Source organism: Aulonocara stuartgranti (genome assembly GCF_965226115.1).
Source record: "Aulonocara stuartgranti genome assembly, chromosome: 22".
Classification (NCBI taxonomy): domain Eukaryota; kingdom Metazoa; phylum Chordata; class Actinopteri; order Cichliformes; family Cichlidae; genus Aulonocara; species Aulonocara stuartgranti.
In genome coordinates, this window is record NC_138957.1 from 27,481,843 (window position 1) to 27,500,790 (window position 18,948).

Genomic DNA, 18,948 nt, shown 5'->3' on the forward strand with positions numbered 1-18,948 from the left:
GGGGGGGGTGTTAGAAAAAACACAAAAGAGGGCGGTAGGTGACACGAGTCGAGGAGGGGGGCAACTGAAAACTTTTGTCACGGTTGGTGTGAGGACCATAGGATCAGCGGTGGAGGGGTTAAACATAGCTGATTGGTGATAATGGCCTGACAAATTATCAACCTAATCAAAAATTCACTTTAATACTTAGAAATATTCCAGAACTCAAATAAAAATAAAATTTTCCCCGCATTTCTGAGTAAGTCTAACATCCGCTACAGCATTTAATTCTTGTTGCTAGATGACTGATATGCGCCAATTTAAGACTTTCAGCGTCCAGTAAAACGATGTCATAACTAAACACTTTGTTCTCTGTGCTGAGGTTTTTTTTTCCCACCACATATTGTTTTATTAATAGCTTCACTATAATTTAATTACCAGCCTAATAATTGAAACAACTAAAACTCTGGAAATGTGGATAACGGAAGAAGTTTGCCAGTAAACAAGAACTTCACCACACATTAAGTGTCATTGCGCCATCTAGTGGAAACCGACTGAATGCCTGTTCAGTGATATAAGGAAAATGTGCTTGGTATAAATGTACACCAGCCCAGTTCGCATTACACTGAACGTTTGACATAATACTTAAATTACAAGATTCTAATCAAATGATTTAAATTTAGCATTATTTTAAGTTCATGTAATGGCCAATGCAATAATATGACCTTTGAACAGGAAATTTAAATGTTCACATCCAACCTCATAATGCAGACCTGCATCATATTTAATTTATGATGCAATTACAGCACAAAACTGTCCTCAAAGCAGCAGCTAGTAACAGACAAAGCTGTAAAAACAAAAAAGCAAACCCAAAACACAGCGTTCTCTAACAAAAATAGTTCTTTATTAAAGGCATTTACATTTTCAACAGTTGCATTTAAGAAACAGCTTGTGTGCATTTTCAGCTCCTTGTGACAGGTATAGCCGTCTCTGTAAGGATTTACCTGCAGAGCTCTCAGATGTTTTCAATGATTTATGATGAAAACAATAAAGTAGGTCAGTCAAACGGGGCACATTCAGAGAAATGTGCACAGAAATGCATGATCCTCCTCATTCCTATTAAAACTAAACATTTCGGCAGACATCCCCAATTTATTAATTAAAAAAAAAAACCCATCAGAGCAAACACATTTATAATAAGAGTTTGGTTTCAGCAGTTTCCCTGGTTTATTGGTTTCATTGTGCGGTTTCACTAAAAGTTAAAAGTACTCGATTAGAGAGTACACCATTTCTCCAGAGCAGCTGGTTTTACTTCACTCCCACCGACTTCTTCAGCTTCTTCATACTGCTCAAAGCTCCTTCGCTGGATCTCGTCATCATGTCTCCGATTTCTTGTTTGCACACCGGGCACCGCTCTGCCAGGGCACACAGAGCCTCCTGCAGCGCATCCTGGGTCAGCTGGTCAGGCAGAGCGCTACACTGATGAAGCATGGCGAGCATGTGTCTGAGCCAACCCTCCTCTCTGATCAGGGTGGTGATTGAGGGTTGGGCACGGGCACAGCCTCCCAGGGCCTGCAAACTCAACCTCCAGAGCTCTGCAGCGTCGTCCCAACTGTCCTCCCAGCTCAGGCTCACCTTCGCTGGACCTGGACTAGAGCTCGAGTCCAGGGCGCTGCGAAGGAACCGGAGAGCTGAAGAAAGGAAACGCCGCTGGCCCGCTTCCACTGAGCCTGCAGAGAAGAGCTTTGTTGAAAACTATTTAACAAATAACTAAACCATTAATTTATTTGTTCATATCTAAATGGGTCACATTCGTCATGTTTCACATCATAGACCAACATTGTGCAAGGCTTAGGAATCTTGCAGGACCACTACGAGAAAGACTGCAGCTAGATTCTTGCAAGTTTTCCTTCTTGTAAATTTCCAGCAGAACTGCTGAGCAGAAGCAGGAGCTTTGGGCCACATCTGCCTGTGTGTGCAAGAGTTTGTTCTGTGGGTGGTGGTTCAAAACAAAGAAAACTGCACAATGTCAACAACTCAAGGTTACTTAAGTTTGTGATCACCTTATCGCAAAGGATTGAGATGGGAACATTTGTTGGCTAGCTTGCTAGCATTATGGTGACACAGCTTTGCCAGTCAGTGCAGGGTAATCTCTATAAACTGGTTCTGTGTATAAATAAATACAAACTGTAGGGAAGGGAAAATTTACCATCTTTAGCCTTTTAAATACATTTACACTTGTAAACTATGAGCAGTTTGAGCCAACACTAAGTGGAGGAAAACCGAGGTCATGGCATAGATTCCCGTGGTTACACTGGAAAGCCCTGAAAAACTAGCTGTTGTTCCAGTAGCTAATAGCTTTAAGCAGTGTGCAGATATGTCAATGGAGAATCTCTATACAGAGCGTTTCTAGATTAAATGACTTGAAGGTTATGCAAAAATAAATTACACACCCCCCCCCCCCCCAAACCTAAGAGTATAAAGAACCAAAAACCACTTTCACCTCCTTCCTTTAATCTGCCAATCATGAGTCCCAGAGTGCAGCAATTTGCTGTTAGGACCAGGAGGCGGGGCTTATTCACCAAGAGGGGGAGTGCTTCACTCAGAAGGACCTCAAGGCTTCTGAAACACGAGTCCTTTCTAGAAGACAATAAGTTTACAGGTTTGCATTTTTAAACACAGATTGTGTGATAAGTACTGCTCATAAACATTTGGCAGACACTCAGAAACAGACGGTTTGCTTGTCACATTGATGATTATGATGATAAACCAGCTACCTGACTCTCTCTGGCTCTGTAACAGTGAAGTTGAGCAAAGCAGAGCAGGCTGTCTCCATGCTGGGATCCCTTGTGGATGCGACACTGGTTTTTCCCCTGAGGAAAGTCCAGCTCTGAGACAGGAAGTCCACCAGCAGGGCCGGGGTGTCGACATCGAGCAACACCTTCCTGGGAACTTCCTCTGCTGACAGGTGGCACAGAGCTGGGAGGAGATACCTAGGGAGGAGGGAAAAGGAAAAGAGGCAGTGCAACATAAAACCAGCAGATTTTCTCTAAATGTTACCAATCTCCTCTCAGATTTCATCTTTACCTGAGAGCCTCTCTGCCCGTCCACGCGCCCCTGTCCTCACCAATAGACATCTTGACCATCCAGTCAGCGAGGCTATGCTCTAAGATCCCACCCTGCAGGTGGCTTCGGGTGTAGTTTATCAGAAATGGCAGGAGTTTAGTCACTTCCTCCTTAAGACAGGAAGTCTCCTCAGCCAACCACGAGCACAGAGAGCGGAATGTGGCGAAAACGAAAGGGTCGCCATAGCGGCTCGGCTCCACCTTTAATATCATGAATAAACGAGTCATTTATTCACATTTAAATTTTCTCTTTACTCCTAGGCTCTACACGTCAGCACAACAGAAATAATTTTGTGCACAATAAATGATCATATTTCTAGTATCACCAACAGATAGCTTGTTATGTTAGTTTTCTCATCATCTCTTTACCTGCTGCAAGAAGTACATCAAGCCAGAGAAGGCCTCCTCCAGGACCCCGAGGACCTGCCTGCTCTGCTGCAGACTGAGGGTAGCAATTGAGCTCTGAGAAGGTGCAGCAGCCTGAGGGACTCCTGGACTGCAGGCCTGCTCTATGGCCGCCTCCATGATTCGGTAACAGCCTACGAGGAGCACAGTTCAGATTAAATGACTGAGGTGGTTAACTTTGATTAGATCTCAATACCTAGAAAATGACTTAAGGAGTCAGATGATGCCTGTTTATTTAATTAAACTTCAATTGTACTTGCTCCCAACAAGAAACACTGTTACATGACAACCAAAACATGCAAATGAGGACACCAAGATGACTACTTTAAATCAGCTGAGTGAACAGTTACATGCAAATCATACAGCAGAAATGAGATTCCAAGTCAACTTCAGCTCTAAGATTAAACTGAAGTAAGAAAGCTTTACAGCAAGATTTAATCAACCTTTTTCCTTTTTTATGAAGTGTCATCCTGGAAAATAATAAACTTAAAGTTCCAATCAACATACTATTATGAGTAAGTACACTACCTGTTATTGTGTGTTGCACCTCAGGGGTCAAATCATTACCAGGCAGTTCTTCCAAACCCATTCTGACCTCCACGCAGGCCCGGTTCACCAGTAAGCAACAGAACTTTGGAGGTCCCGCCATCTCCCAGCCATATAAATCCAGCAGGCAAGCACTGAGGACCAGGATTGATCCGATATGTCTCGGTGTCAATTTAGCCTGCACCATAGGTCTCAGTATCTCCCATAAACTGCCCACGACTGCCTTCAGCTCCTCACTCTCCACTGCCACGCCTGCTGGGGGCAGAAACTGCGCCAACTGACCACACATGCCTAACCTGGTTTCGTCTGTGGACTCGCAGAAATCTTTGGAGAGTCTGACCAGCAGCGAGAGGAGCTCTGGAGTGTGTTTGCTCCATGCTTTGTCCTTGTTTTTACCAGAGAGGAGCGAGCCCAGCAAGGTGAGCCCTTTCTCGTGGCTCAGAGTCTGGTTCAGTTCCACCGCTTGGCACAAAGCCGAGATGGCGCCCCTGCTCAGGAGCTGCTCCGGGCCTCTGGGTAAGGCACACACAACTGTCAAAACCAGGTAGCAGTCAGCAGCCAAGGCCGCATCAAGGCTAGACGAGGGAGGGTTCTCCTGAGACGTTGACACTCTGTTTGCTTCACTGCCATCATCGCCTTTTTTCCTGCTGCTCTCAGTCTCTTCTGCAGATTGTGCCACACTGGCAGGATTACAGTCTGGGTTTGAAATGATTGCTGACTGGACTTCACCGTCTGGACTCTGCCCTACTTGGTGCTGCTCCCGGTCTTCCCGTTTCTGCTGGTTAAATACAGGACCATTTGCTAAGATGCCCAGCAGGAGGGGGATGGTGGTGAGGAGCTGGGGACTGGAGGCCATGTCTGGCTCTGTGCTCAGGGCAGCCAGCAAAGCCGTGCCCAGCGAAAGGAGCTCATCTGGGGGTAAGCCAGAGTTCTCGTCCCCTCTGACTGCTGTGACCAGAAGCCGAGCTGGAAGATTGAGGCCCACCGCCTCAAAGATGCGCCTCAACGTGGGTTTGTCCAGTTCACTGGCTGGGCACAAGCGACTTATCTGAGGATGTGAAGATAGAGTAGAATTAGTCTTTGTTGAGGCACAATTTAAAATATAACATCAGTAAAATCTGTCTACTTAAAAAAAACACAAATAAAACAGTGTTATAGCGTGCAATTTTTAATGATACTTTGATCTGTTTGCAATTCCTTGTTGTCCATTCATCCATCTGGCATGCCAGCTGTTCCAGTGCAACCTAAAGGTGTTTGATGGTGAAGGCTTTGTTCCAACCAGTCATGTTCTTGCCCACCAAACTAATCCAACCATGCCTTTATGAGACCTTGCTTTCTGCACTGGGGCAGACATGCTTGAACAGAGGAACCTCGATGCTAACTAGTCCCACAAAGCTAGAAGCGTAGTTGTCCAAACCTTCTTGGTGAGCTTAACCATGAAGATCTCATTCACTGGAACCAAATACTCCAAAGCAACAGCCGTCCAAACTTTACAGTTAGCACAATGCAGTCAGGCAAGTAACTGCTGTGGCATTTGCAAACCTAGACCCGTCCATTAGATTACTCACCACTTCTCCAGAGCAAGATTCCTGATTTCCTTGGAGTAACAACAAATATGTCTTGTTTCTGTTCAGTTCTATAAAATAATATCTAGACATCCAGCAGTTAATCTCATCAGTGCAGCTCAGTGTGTGAACAGGGGCTAGATTAGAGGGAAAAGATAAGTACAACTGTGTACCATCTGTATAAGAATGAAAGGTATTATAATTCTTTATGACAGTACCAAACAGAAGCTTTAAATTCAATCCAAGAAAAGACCCTTGAGAAAACACTGTTTCAGCTTTTAAATTGGCTGGTTCCTTGATTTTACACACCTGTGACGATGAGACTGAAAACCCCAAAATTCAAAGATTAAGAGGTGTGATCCAATACTTCTGCCCATTCCTCTGCTGCAGAGGTAGTTTTAAGGGAAAAAAAAAACAAAAAAAAAAACCCCACAATGTTTGCAAATAACCATTAGTTTGGTAAACGCAACTGTATTTATAAAAATAAATAAATTTAAAAAAAAAAAAGGGAACATGCAAAAAGCTCCCATAATTTCTTAGTTTTATTTTGGGGAAGCTTAACCCCCAAATAGTTGAAAATCAATTTTAAAACAGTTTTATATGAACTCCTTTAACAATATTTTTGTTTTTATCTCGATTCTTAAATTAAACGAATACTTACCAGAAGAAGAGCAGCCAACGTTTGACTGTCGTTTTTAGCGTGCTTCAGCGCATGCACACACTTCTCCAAGACGCCTCTTTGGGCATCAGTCAATCCGTCTTTTACATCCCCTTCTGAGCCTCCTCCACCTTCACCTCCTCCCTGCTCCTCTTTAGCAGGAGACTGGCTGTTCACGGTGGGTGTAAAGGCAGCACTGTCAGCCATTATGAGCCCGGTAACTATGCGACCGAGAGAGATGTAAAGAGGAGAAAAACTTTTTCAATGAATTTCCAATCAGTCTTTCGAGCACTGATTGCAAGAAACAGCGCCACATCGCTGGGCCAACTTACCAATTTACTGGCTGTCAGCTGTCCCACTAACGGCTGACAAAAATGTATATGTATATCAATTTAACATTTGAACAGGTGAACGTTAACAATGGAACTTACTTTGTTGACAACCCTCTTGCACGCCGCAACTGCTCGTGCTCACTCCCCCCGGAAACACACTGTCAAGCTAAAGATGTCACGAGCCAATAAAAAGGCTCGAAGAAAATCAGGCAACCAATCATCAGGCGGATTGTTGGAAGGCGACACCGCCATTTTAGCCCGTGTCATAACGTCAGATAAACGAGGTTATCCAGATTTATCGTTTTAATTTTATTTTTTTAAAATGTTATTATTTTTTTAATATAAAAGAGAAAAAGTTTATTAGCACTCGTTGAGTTGAGCATTTACCTTTTTAAACGGCTCCTCGTTAGGGGGCGTAAACCGGAACTAGCTGGATGAACGTTGAACGTTTTCAGCTTAAGACAACAAATTAATTTAATTTGTATTGTGTTTTCATTATGTACCAAAAATCCACGTGTAAATAAATAAATAGATTAAAAAATAGAAAATGATAAAGAAATGCCAACTGGTTAAAAAAGAAAAATTAAGAATAACCTGTATCGCAAGAAATAAAATGAGCTCATATCCAGGTTATTAAAACTATATAGCTATTTAGTTAGGACTTTCGGTTTTACTTACAGATGTACCACGTAACTGCTCTAGCTAACCATCGCATAACTGCTGTTTTCACTGCCTACTTTGTTTTGAAAATCTCATCACCGGAACCTTGCGTAAAACGTATTGCATTGACAGTCAAGCACTCACTCACGGCATATCAGCTGTATCAGCGAGAGGAGTACTGACCTAATTTGGAGAGCAGGGGACAACAAGAGACAAGGCTACACATCGGAACGAGCAGCTGAAGAGAAACTCTACCATTTTTTGTTTGTGTAAGTCCGTGCACGCATTCTCTCTCTTGTGTTACTGGGGGCAGTTGCCGTTAAAACGCATTGTGTAGGGTCCGATGAGAGATGTCAGCAGCTGTTAGCCTCAAGGTGCCTTGGATGCGAGTGATCCCGGGATTAAACAGGTGAAATACCTTACGGTGCACTACTTCAACCTTCCCGTGTCAGTGCTTGGACGTCGACATGCCTTGTAAAAACATAACATCTGCTAAATGCGCGCAAGTGGCACTTGGGTTTATACATCAACCCCCCACACAGTTGTTTATAATATTATGACAGTGCAGCAGACTGTGCTGTGGGCAGATACCGGCCTGTATTGAATTATCTGACAGCTGAACACGTCTTGTCCTGTCTTGAGTAAATCTGAGTGATTTGTCAGTTTCGCAAGATACATAATGCACGAGCCCACCATTTTGTCTTAGTAGTGTGAGGGTTTTTTTTGTTTCTTTGTTTTTGTTTTTTTCAGTGCGTTTACTCACGCGTCTCATTTGACTTGACAGACTTTCATTCATATAGTCAAACATGCACCAATTTGCGCTTTAAGCAGTCCATTACGCGCTGCACGGGAATAAGAAGAGACAAGAGTGGAGCTTAGTCAGCAAATCAGGGTTATTTTGTTTGTTTTATCAGTCATTTAGTTGACAAAATAAAATAGGCCAGCAGAGGCTGAAGTAATGTTCTTTATTTAGTCCCTCTACGTTTCATCTCTGATATGAAGCTGGCAGTTACTGAACGTCTTTTATTCAGTGAGGCAAATACTTGGTGTTATGAAATTACTAAGAATGACTTTTAGTTGTTGTTGTTGTTGTTGTTGTTATCATATGATTAAAATGTGTACACATGTCAATAAAAAACCTAGAACAGGCAAAATAGACCATAAACAAAATAACTGAAAGCAGATAAACGGACAGTAAAAAGATATCACTGATGACAAGACATAAAAGGCCAATTTAAAAGTATGAAAAGGACTTTTTAAGGAGATTAGCAAGCATTCTCTCCTCAGGCTGGTCACTCCAAAGCCAAGGGGACTTGATGGCAAAACCATTAGATTTAAATCTAAGGAGCAACCAAGAGCTCAAACGGGGGTCAACATTTCTGCTATGTAACTTGAGACCCAGACCCAGATGTACTTTAGAAGTGAATCCAGTTTCAGTTGCTCCGTTTAAAATACATGATAATTTCACGGAAATCATATGAGTGCTTGCAAATGGCACACGTTTGTTACCCAAGATTAACTTGAACTAGAATGATGTGAAGAGAAAATTATGGAATATGATCCAAAGCATACATTATCTGTCTAACATGATAGAGGCAGTGTTGTGGCATTGGTGTGTATGGCTGTGGAACAAAGTCACTAGTGTTACCTGAAGATGTGACTGCTGATAGAAGTAGCACCCTAACTTGATCTAAACCCAACAGAGTGCGCTTTTTCCATTGTCAAACACAAACAAGCAGCAAGTGAAGGTGGCTATAATAGAGATCTGATGGAGTAACTCAAGCAAGGAAACTCAACATTTGGTGTTGCCCACGGGTTTAGACCTCAGGTGAAGTTTTTCTTTTCATAAAGGTATTAAAAAGAGTGTTTTAAATTTATGTTCATTAATTTTGAATCTCAGAATTTGGGGGACTGTGTATAGCAATCGCTGTAATTCTTAAAAAGTGCATGTAAAATTGTTATAAAGCTCCTTGAATTAAAGCTGAACGTCAGCACTTCAGTCACATATTGATTGATTTGCAATCCGCTGTGATTGGGGCAGAACTACAAACTGTCTTTGTCCCAAACATTATGGAAGGCGCTGTATATGCAATAAGTGAGAAAACCCTAAAGCCAAGATCTTGGCAAAGAGTAAAGTTTAAAGTGAGTTAAAGACTAATGTGATGTACTCGTACTTTCTGTTGGGTCTTTGATTTGTAATCTTATTTTAGGATTAGTGTAGTTATTGCTCTAAGGATATTTGTAGAGTTGTCACAACAAAATAAGCAGTTTGTCATGATTATTCATTTTATTAAATGTTTTCCTGGGTATGCTGCCTGAAAGAGACATAAAAACTTGATTTTCCTTCCCTGTGGCAGCCGGAGGAAGCTGTGCGTGGGACAGAGAAAAGCTACATCAGCCTGTCTGCGGAGAAGCCGATGCAGAGCTGACTGCTCCTGCTGAGAGAGGAGGAGGAGGAGGAAGAAACAAGTCAAAGGGAGAGAATTTGCCAGATGTAAGAGGAGGAAAGAGAGAGAAGGTGGGCGAGGGTTTCGGTGACAGAGATCATTGTTCTGCAACAAACCCCTCATGGGTGAACTGGCCATTAAAAAGTCAGTAATGGCCAAGCTGTCATCAGCCCAGGTGACTGTGTGCACCTGAGCGTTACTGCTGCAGCACAGTGAAAGTCACCACGTGCCTCGGGGCAGCTGCTGCATGGTTAAAAAAAAAATCCAGGCTGCCGGATCCTAACTGATTCCTGCACGTTTTCTGCACTGGATCATTTTCACCTGGAGCTTTTTCCCCTTTTGGGAGTTCACTAGGGAGAGAAAAATAAGCAAAAGCGGGATACGGAGCAGTTTGGATATTTGGACAGACTGAGCCAGTGACTACAGCAGAGAAAGAGACTGCTCGGTGCTCCAGTGTCACGTGCAGGAATGCAGATTTGAATAAGGAATCAGACCAGCAATCCAGGTTTGATACTACCACGTTTTCCTTTTAAAAAATACAGTAAGTAACATAGTTGTAGGTTTGTCTCAAGAAAACAGTGCTGCTTAAGCTTTTAATGCTTGCCTTTGTTTAAATAAGATCATTATCAGTTTAGTAAAAGCATCAGGACATTTGTAACAGTGCCTTACACAAACATGACTTCTTTCTCTCAAACTATATTTTCTGTTTATTCAATTTTTGCAGAGGCTGGCACCGATGGCACAGGGTAATTACTAATGTGGAAGATTAGGGATGTGCTTCCAGCCATATGGATACAGCATCTAGCTAACCTCTTTAGAGTGTGATCATAACAGATAGATATGAAAGCTTGATTTATTACTATATTGCCCCACAGTAGTTTCCTGGTGAGGCCATGTTGAGAAGAGGCCTGGCCGTGCCTTAAACATTGTGTTTCAGGAGCTTTGGTATTTATTTGACAGGGACCATGCACAAAAACACTGACCTCACAAAACAAAGCATGCTTCATACCTAATTTCCATATACAGTCCCCAGAGGATGGCAAACACAATATTAACTAATCCAGCAGTTGAGGTGGGCTCGAGTCCAACTTGGAAGGGACCTTAGGGCACACCCAGGACACACTGGAGTGATTATATCTCGGCTGGCATGCAAACTGTTATCTGGGTATCTCTGCTTAGACTTTTGCCAGCCGTTTCCTGCTGCTTATCCAGCAGAAGGAAGTAGGTGGATGTTTGTATACATGGACAGACTTATCCAACTTAACAGTGAGGATGAACCTAGCCGAGCCGTCACAAGGCAAGAGACGTGGTACAGCCTGTCTCCTAGAACGTTGAATTAAACTAAAGAATGCTCAGGACCGGCCAGGAGGTTTAAACTTCTAACCTTCTTCCTGTGGGACACCAGATACAACTTAAAAATGTATATACATACGTACCTCCAGCCCACTCCCACTCCCACACACAAACACATACACACTGTAAAACCTTCCTATATACACCCCCCTCATTCAATATTCAGGATGTTCCATCAGTGTATATAAACCTATCATAAAATGAGGGTATTATAAGGAAATCTTAGCTTCACCGGTTACCTACAAGCTTTTTTTGGATCATGAGAAAACATACAAATCTGCACCAAACTGTAAGGGAGCGTTTCCCATTGATTTCTTAAATGAAAACCATTTTTCCATAGCAGAACGTCTTTTAGGAACTTCACGTCCACGTTTCCCTTGAAGCTCTGCTCATCTGTAATCATCTGATATGCACACAGAGGTCTTTGCAGTGGTGGAGGTGCATTCATTTTTATATATTTTGCAGACAAGAACATCAGAGTACAAGATTAGGCTTTCGTAACTGAACATTTTGTACCTACTCAGGATATCACAGTGGTGATAATGCTGTGGTTTCCTTGTAGAAATGTTAAGGAATTTAGTTTTAAAGTTGTCACACCTTCTTGACACTAGCAATAGACACAATAGTGTCAAGACTATTGACACTAGTCTATTGACACTATGTTCCCAACATATCTGAAGATAACTGTTTAGTGTTTCAGTGTGCTACCACTCATGCTTAACCCTACTTTTATGATTTCTGCTGCAATAACCTAAAGGGAACCATGTGTACCAACACAGCGGTTAAATATTGCGCATTCTCAGATTTTTATCTTTGCATCAGACGAAAACCACAGAAGCTGAACAACATGAGGATTACACCTTCCCTTCAAGCAGCACAGTAATCTGAGTCTTGCCTCTTTTTTGGTGACTCATTTAGTCATTATTCTGGAGGTAAACATGAAACTAAAGGCTTCCTCCTCACACTTCCTGCACAACGGGATATTAAAGATGAGGAAGTTACTCGGGGTCCCGAAGGCCTGTGACTAAGGGTATTTGTAGCTTGAATTTTGGGTCATGGTTTTGTTCTTTTTACAACAGAAGGGCGTACTATGAAGCAAGATTATTGGGTTAGCAAGCTCCGTCAAGTTTAAAGTCAGAGTTGTCTCTCTCCTTTTACCTGGTTAAATCACCATGGTAACTTACGCTGAACACATGACCTAGCCAGAAGCAGGTTATGCTTTGACTTTCACTTTAGAATCCGGTTGAAGTGCCACATTTATGCTTTTATTTGCAGCATGTTGTAAAAGCAGTACAGATTCTCTGCTGGGGCGAATGTGTTTTATATGTGCACCATTTTAAGATGTACCTTACTGACACCACTGAATCAAACTCATATTGTCACAGGAAGGTGCATGTATTAAATGTTTTCATTCTCGATTCTAATCTGCCGTTAAGTCTCTGTTACACTTCTGTAACCGCAGTTACTAGAACAACAGCGCACACACCAAGAATACCTATCCAGTCAGTAACATTAATTTGAATTAATGTTCAATGAATTTCTTTGCTCCACCAACAAAACAAAGCAATTTCCACATCTCCTTCCTTATGCTGTGGGACAGGAACACTTAATGTTTATCTCTAACCAGTTTAAAGCAAAGCAGAGAGAGCACTCAGTGATCAAATAATTAACTTGAATTAAAATGTTGAGTTTACTACTCTAATATTAGTGATTTTCTGCAGCATTAAGCTATTGCCGTCAATGCAACTTTGTTGCTTAATCTTTAATGTTCTTTATAGAGTTTAATCCCCCTTTTATCACTATCTTCATCTGAGAAATTGTCTGAATGGAGTAGGTGGCACTCAGGGATCTCATTTTGTGTGGAAGAAGAATCCAGAATCTTACATCATTATTGGAAATAAATAAATAATGTGCTTAGTACCAGTTTAGTCAGAACCTGAAGGATTTTTAAATATTACAACTTCCACTAGACTGGCAGAATTTAGCCAGGCTTTGGGAGTGCTACATGACGTCACAGTACGAGATGATGCAACAGCAATTTGTCTCTCTTTAAAGAATTGTTTTAGCCCTTACGTGTTTCTGTGTCCCAATCATAGATTACCATACGATACATTGTTTTTATATATCTGGTGTTAATACCTTTTAATATATTGTACTGATGAAATTGTCTCTCAGAAAAGGTCAATGTGATTTCTGCAAGTTGTTCGTTTAGACGGGTCCTAAATGAAGAAAGGACAGAAAACAAAAAATGTCTGTTGTTCCCAATAACAAAACCTTTTATCACTTACAATCCTCTTTGGTTAACAAACTGGATTCTTTGAGTTTTTTCTTCAAAAAGTATAAATAAGAATCTGTATAGTTCAGCATGATTCAGGCCTCTGTAGCCTCCCTGGAATTGAGCAACCTTTTCTTGGCCTGAGCTGAAAAACAAATGAACAGTGAGAGGGTCAGTGAAGACTCTAGTCATGTACTAAACTTTTCCCCCCTTTTGGCATGTAGAAATTCTCTAGTTATTGCCAGATATTAACCAGTGTCTACTTTCATGTTCACATAGGCTAAAGATTTGCATAACTCATAATGTTATCAAGTTTGCCTTTAGGCATACAGAAGGAGTAAAGAACTGCTGTATAACTTCAGAAATTTGCTTATGATTAATTTTCCTGTTTCAGTTCTGCATAGTTACCAGGACATAGCCCAAAACTGTGTGAATCATTTTACACCTCCTTAGGTGTTGCTGTCAACAGGATATTGACAGAATTGCTGTGTTAGTTACACCCTCAAACCGATGACAGATTATAGAGGCAGACAGAAAATTCCTAGTAAGTGAAATCTGCTGTGTATTTATGGTAATAGAATTTGTGGCTTTTTTTTTCTCTTTTGCAGAAAAGGCCAAAAACAATGAAAGGTCCCTACAGTTTCAGTGAAGGTGCCTTTTCTTTAGTTTCTCAGCACAGTATCTCCTGGTAAAGAGTCTCATTTTCATTAGCTTTTCTTATCAGATTTAGAAATTACAGACTTAAAATTCTTCTCCTCTAAAAAGCTGAGGCAGCGTTGGACATAAGCAATCAAAGAAGAGAAGGCACAAGACCTGAATAATTTAGAATACAGATGAAATTTCAGAATATATAATCGTGTATGTCCACATCCATGTGATGTGAATGATCAACAGCTGAATTCATTTCTCTCTCTAGCTTAGTGTTGGAGCAGCTGAGCCTGTGAAGGCCCCTGAGGCGGCCATGTTGGATCTCTTCGTCAGAGTGCTGGTGTTGGCCCGTCTTCACCTGTCACCTCACAGCACCTTCCTGCCAACCTAACTCCTCACTCCTTTCTTCCTTCACCTTTCTTCCACTGCTGGATTAGGGGAAAGGTAAATCTGACAGTTTTTGGTTTCTTTTGTTTTTTTTTGTTTTTTTTTGTAGCTATACTTTTTTTGTTTGTTTGCTGTTTTGTTTTTTTGTTTTTCTCAGATAACAGTTGACTATATCTGTGATTCTGGTTCTGTATTGATTTGGGTAAACATAGTGAGTCAGACATCAGCTCTTGTCTAAAGATAAGAAACAAGAAACTTGGGAAATTACTGTGCTACAGTAGCAAATTAAATAGAAAACACCAAAAATGTGGAGTCCAGTGAATCAAAATCTTTGTAGGTGTATTGTCAGCAGAGCTGAAACAGATGTTGGAGTAAGCATTCAGCTGCATGTGCAGTTAGTGGCGCAGAGGGCAGTCTGAATCCATTAAATAGCTGATGCAGAGTTCATCCAAATGACCTCTGCTTAGAAGAAGCCAAACAGTGAGTTGCACTTAATTGATAATTATACAATGATTAATTCTCTTGTCAAATAAAACAGATGCATAGTAACAACTGTTTGCAGTTCAGTATTTAGGCCACAGAACTTTAGACAAATGTGCAGGATTATACCACAAACAAGTATTTCACCTTTGCAATATCACAAAGAACAAGAACAAAATCAATGTGATAAGGTGATAAAGTCATTTAAAATAGCAACAGCATCAGCATTGGATTTGGGAAGTAAAAAAGTTGGGGTATATCCAATGGATACACTGAAAAGGCTATAATCTACCTTTTTAAAATAAAAGAGTGGTTTTATTTATCCCACACTGTCTGACAAATCCAGTTTACTCTTTCAACGTAAACCATAGACATTTGACCAAAATTCAGTGTTTTGTGGGAGTCAACCATGTTAGCGTATGCAATGACTGAGCTGCATTTAATTCTTCCTCTGTCTGCTTCCCAGGTCCTTGTACAAAATGTCCTATGCACACCACAAGCTGCTCACCTGGTGCTTACCTCACCTCCTCCTCCTACCGCTGACCTACCTCTGGCTCCTGGCTCTTCCCACAGGTAAAGTAAACCAAACATCACCCTGGACTCAAAATACACATGGCGTGAAACTGATAAAGAAAAACATGTGTGCGTGTTTTGCTTCCAGCACTCATCTTTACACGCCTTTGATTACTCAGGGTGGGTCTACATCCTTCTTAGTGTTATTATGATGCTAGGGTACTTTTAGCTTGGTTGGTGTTTACTGTCCCTGTAATCTTAGGCTGAGAGATGGACGACTGTTGGCATCCCTGCTGTGTGAGTTCTTTCTGATGCCACTCTGCTCAGTGGGTTACAGTGTGAAAGAGGACAATAAAGGCTCTGTGAGTAGACATAGTGTGTGTGTGTGTTGAGTGGTGGGAGACAGAAGAAAAGAGGACAAGGGGTAGGATGACTAAACAGAGGCCAAAGGGGGGTCCTTCCTTTCTCAGACAAACCACAGAGCCTTTGTGTGTTGTCATATGAGGTAAAATCCGTTTTTTCCAGACTTGAGTTACACTGATGCACCACAAAGTCACCCTTGCCTCTCGTGTTGCTATGGTAGCAGTAGTTGCCGGTTGCTGTAGCAGGGTCTAATATGATCTGATGAACTGTGTTTTTGTTTGGTTTTGCTTTTGATGCTACCGTAATATATTAATAGATATGCCAAGCTTTCACTCAGTCAGTGCACACTCAGCTGAATGTTATCTTATAAACATCTAGAAACATTGTTTTTCCTGTTTTTGCACAACACCGGATTTTAGAAAAGGGTACTATTATACTTCTGATCATTTTATGAATGTGCTTTATTTTTTTCATGAAAGGTCCTGTTACCTTTAGGTATTTTGCATTCTTTAATTACCTCTATATATTACACTTTTTATTGTAAGTGGTGGAGTAAAAAAAATGGCATCTAACTCAAATGATCAAACAGTGTTATTTGCACATAGTGGGCATTCTTGGCAAAGAACCAAATTTAAATTGTCTCAACAATATATCACTTTGTTACTAGATAATTAAATGGATACTTTGATCCCACAAAGGGAAATGTTTTGTTACAGCAGCATGATAAAGAGTAAAAATAGTACAGTCTACTGTAAACTGTGAATAATAAAGATAAAATAGTGCCACTAGCACCTGGTAAGGACCTTATAATATGAGATAATACAAATACAACAGTGATTAAAAACAAAAAATATATAGTATAAATGAAGTTAGTTAAAATAGAAAAAGTAAGACTGACATTGTGTAAGAGAGAAGTGGAAATTGCATTAATAAATAATATGCAGCCTGATGCAACAACACTTAATTTTTTGCCCATTTCTTCAGTTGAACCTATGAAATTCTACAAACCTATAATAATTCTACAAACTGGCAGGCATTAAAATTGTGTTTTTACCTCAACAAGGTGATTCCCAAAAACTATTAGGTGATAACTTGGCACATGTCGACATGATGTGCAGTGTGTTCTACAAAGTTTGAGGAAACTGGAGAAGCAGAGAACAAAAGAAGAATCGGCAGACCTAAAGATCTATCTACAACAGATTACCAGTATTTGAAAGTCATGTACTTAAGAAATACTACTGTTTCTTAAGTACTGTAAGAGTGGCTGTCAAAAAAACATTCTTCAGTAATGGAAACTGTGGAAAAAAGGGCCAAGGCATGCCAAATGACACAAAAACTAAACTGTAAATCAGTGGCAACAAGTCTCATGGAGTGATAAATCCAAATTTGACTTCTTTGGTTCAAATTGCCATCAGGATTTACAACATGGGTCAAGAGAGAGGTACAACAGCCATCTGTGGAACACAAGGGTGTGTCATGATTTGTGGCTGCATTTCTGCCAGTGGTGCTGGGGATCTAGATTTTGTTCTGACATACAGTACCATCTGGAATGCATCTGATTGACAACTGCTTCATTTTTCAGCATGACAAGGATCGTAAACACACTGCTAATGTTGTCAAATGCATAGACCGGCCTACCCAATGCAATTGAACAACAGGCAGCCAAAATAAGACAAGTTAAAGACATTACGAGAAAACCTGCCTAACAGAGTTCATGCTGTGTTGAAGAATAAATGTGGGCATTCTAAATATTGACTTTCAAGCTCAAAAGAATTGTACAAACTGTTTTTGCCTCATATACTTCATTTTCATACTTTTGCACAGTACTGTAGATTCTCTGCTGAAAGAATCCATTAAGGTGTAGCATACTAACACCACCGATGGAAGCCTGGTCATCACAAACTGTATGTGTTGCATTTTTCCACTGGAAATTGCAGTTAGTAATGGAGATTGCATATCCACATGCTTTTATTCTTGGCCCTAATCAACCATTTGAAAATTGGTCAGTCTATTTGAAAGCTGATTACCAGGAATATTCAATCACTAAAAATGATTTCACTTTAATCTGGCTGCAAACTAAAGTGATTTCCATGTCTTCGTCATTGGGCTGTGGGACTGTGCAAGTCCTGAGCACACAGCATAATCTGTAATACTTAAAAAATTATCTAGTTTAAATTTTCAGACCTCTAATGTGCACCTGGCTGTCACGTTAGAAGTACATGGCAGCATCTTTTACGTAAGCACACACAGCCTGAAGCGGAAATACTGGCTTAACAAAGAAAGTTGATTAGCTTAAGCCATCCACTGCAAAGAAAGCCTGACTGTGTTGAACTTGCAGCTTAGTGCACTGCTCAGAAACCAAATCTTATAGACCGTAACTTTCAAAATGCTAGCTGGTGTGAACATGAGCCTTAAAAGCATCAGAGAAGATAGCATTAAACACAGCGTTTAACAAAAGTGAATTTAATGATATGGACATTCACATTAAGTGTGCGCAGTTGGCCTCAGTAAATAGGAGCATGTTTGAGTTATGTCTGTGAGTGGTGTGCCTCGGAATATTTCTTGTATATCACAAATATATTTTGGCATGGCACGGACCTGCTCATGAGCGTTTACTGAATAAGATCAGTAACAGAAAAATATTTAGTTGTCTCTTTATCGTGTGTTGTACTCTGCAGGCGGAGGCTTATAAACAGAGGCCACTAAGCATAGTACAGTAACCAGTTCTTGTGCTGTATTCATTAACAAACCTTTGCAGAGGAATGCTGTGGGTTTCAGATAAATTACACTGGCGTGTATGTGTGTGTTTGATCTGCTGCAGCAGTGAAGAACTTACAAGACAAGATTTAAAAAGCATTTTTATTATGTTGTAATGCCGCTTAGTTCACAGTGACTTGGCTGTACCATTTTCGTTGCTCGTTTGGCCTCTTTGTGCTGGTGACATATAAATTCCCTTCGCTCCCTCTCTTACTTTAACAGTCTGTGGTATTTTAAGGGTTGTGCCCTTTTACTGTACCTGGCTGCAGAGTAAATCGCTTGTCAACGATAATGGATGGATTGACCTGAACCCATTTGAGACTATAAAAGGTGTAGGACAGTAATGTAATGCTCTTGAAAACAAATGCGCGCACACACACACACACACACACACACACACAGGGCAGCTAATCAGCTCACTGTGTTGCTGATATTAGTCTGATAATGTCTGGCTC

General features: G+C 40.9%; 2 protein-coding genes across 7 annotated transcripts in view; one reads left to right on the top strand and one right to left on the bottom strand.

The window, feature by feature from the left end:
- Nucleotides 1-861: 861 nt before the first annotated feature.
- On the bottom strand, nt 862-6,811 carry ncdn (neurochondrin). Of its 2 annotated transcripts, none has more exons than XM_082522323.1 (8): nt 6,710-6,811; nt 6,282-6,499; nt 4,038-5,103; nt 3,474-3,643; nt 3,067-3,305; nt 2,757-2,972; nt 2,483-2,619; nt 862-1,709 (listed from the first exon to the last, which is right to left on the bottom strand). In XM_082522323.1, exons 2-8 carry the CDS (start codon nt 6,483-6,485, stop codon nt 1,288-1,290), a joined length of 2,454 nt encoding a protein of 817 aa, XP_082378449.1. In that variant the 5' UTR covers nt 6,486-6,499; nt 6,710-6,811; the 3' UTR covers nt 862-1,287. The 2 variants fall into 2 exon arrangements, with proteins under 2 accessions (XP_082378449.1, XP_082378450.1); XM_082522324.1 differs by having other exon boundaries at nt 6,611-6,723.
- A 569-nt stretch (nt 6,812-7,380) lies between these two features.
- Nucleotides 7,381-18,948, top strand: part of kiaa0319l (KIAA0319-like) — a 37,939-nt gene continuing 26,371 nt past the window's right edge. The window contains exons 1-4 of one of the 5 annotated variants that reach the window (XM_082522318.1): nt 7,381-7,539; nt 9,628-10,222; nt 14,262-14,437; nt 15,327-15,433. In XM_082522318.1, the coding sequence (XP_082378444.1) occupies nt 15,340-15,433 (94 nt within the window). In that variant the 5' untranslated portion in view covers nt 7,381-7,539; nt 9,628-10,222; nt 14,262-14,437; nt 15,327-15,339. The remainder of the gene's footprint in view (nt 7,540-9,627; nt 10,223-14,261; nt 14,438-15,326; nt 15,434-18,948) is intronic. The other 4 variants (XM_082522319.1, XM_082522320.1, XM_082522321.1 and 1 more) reach the window with 4 other exon arrangements.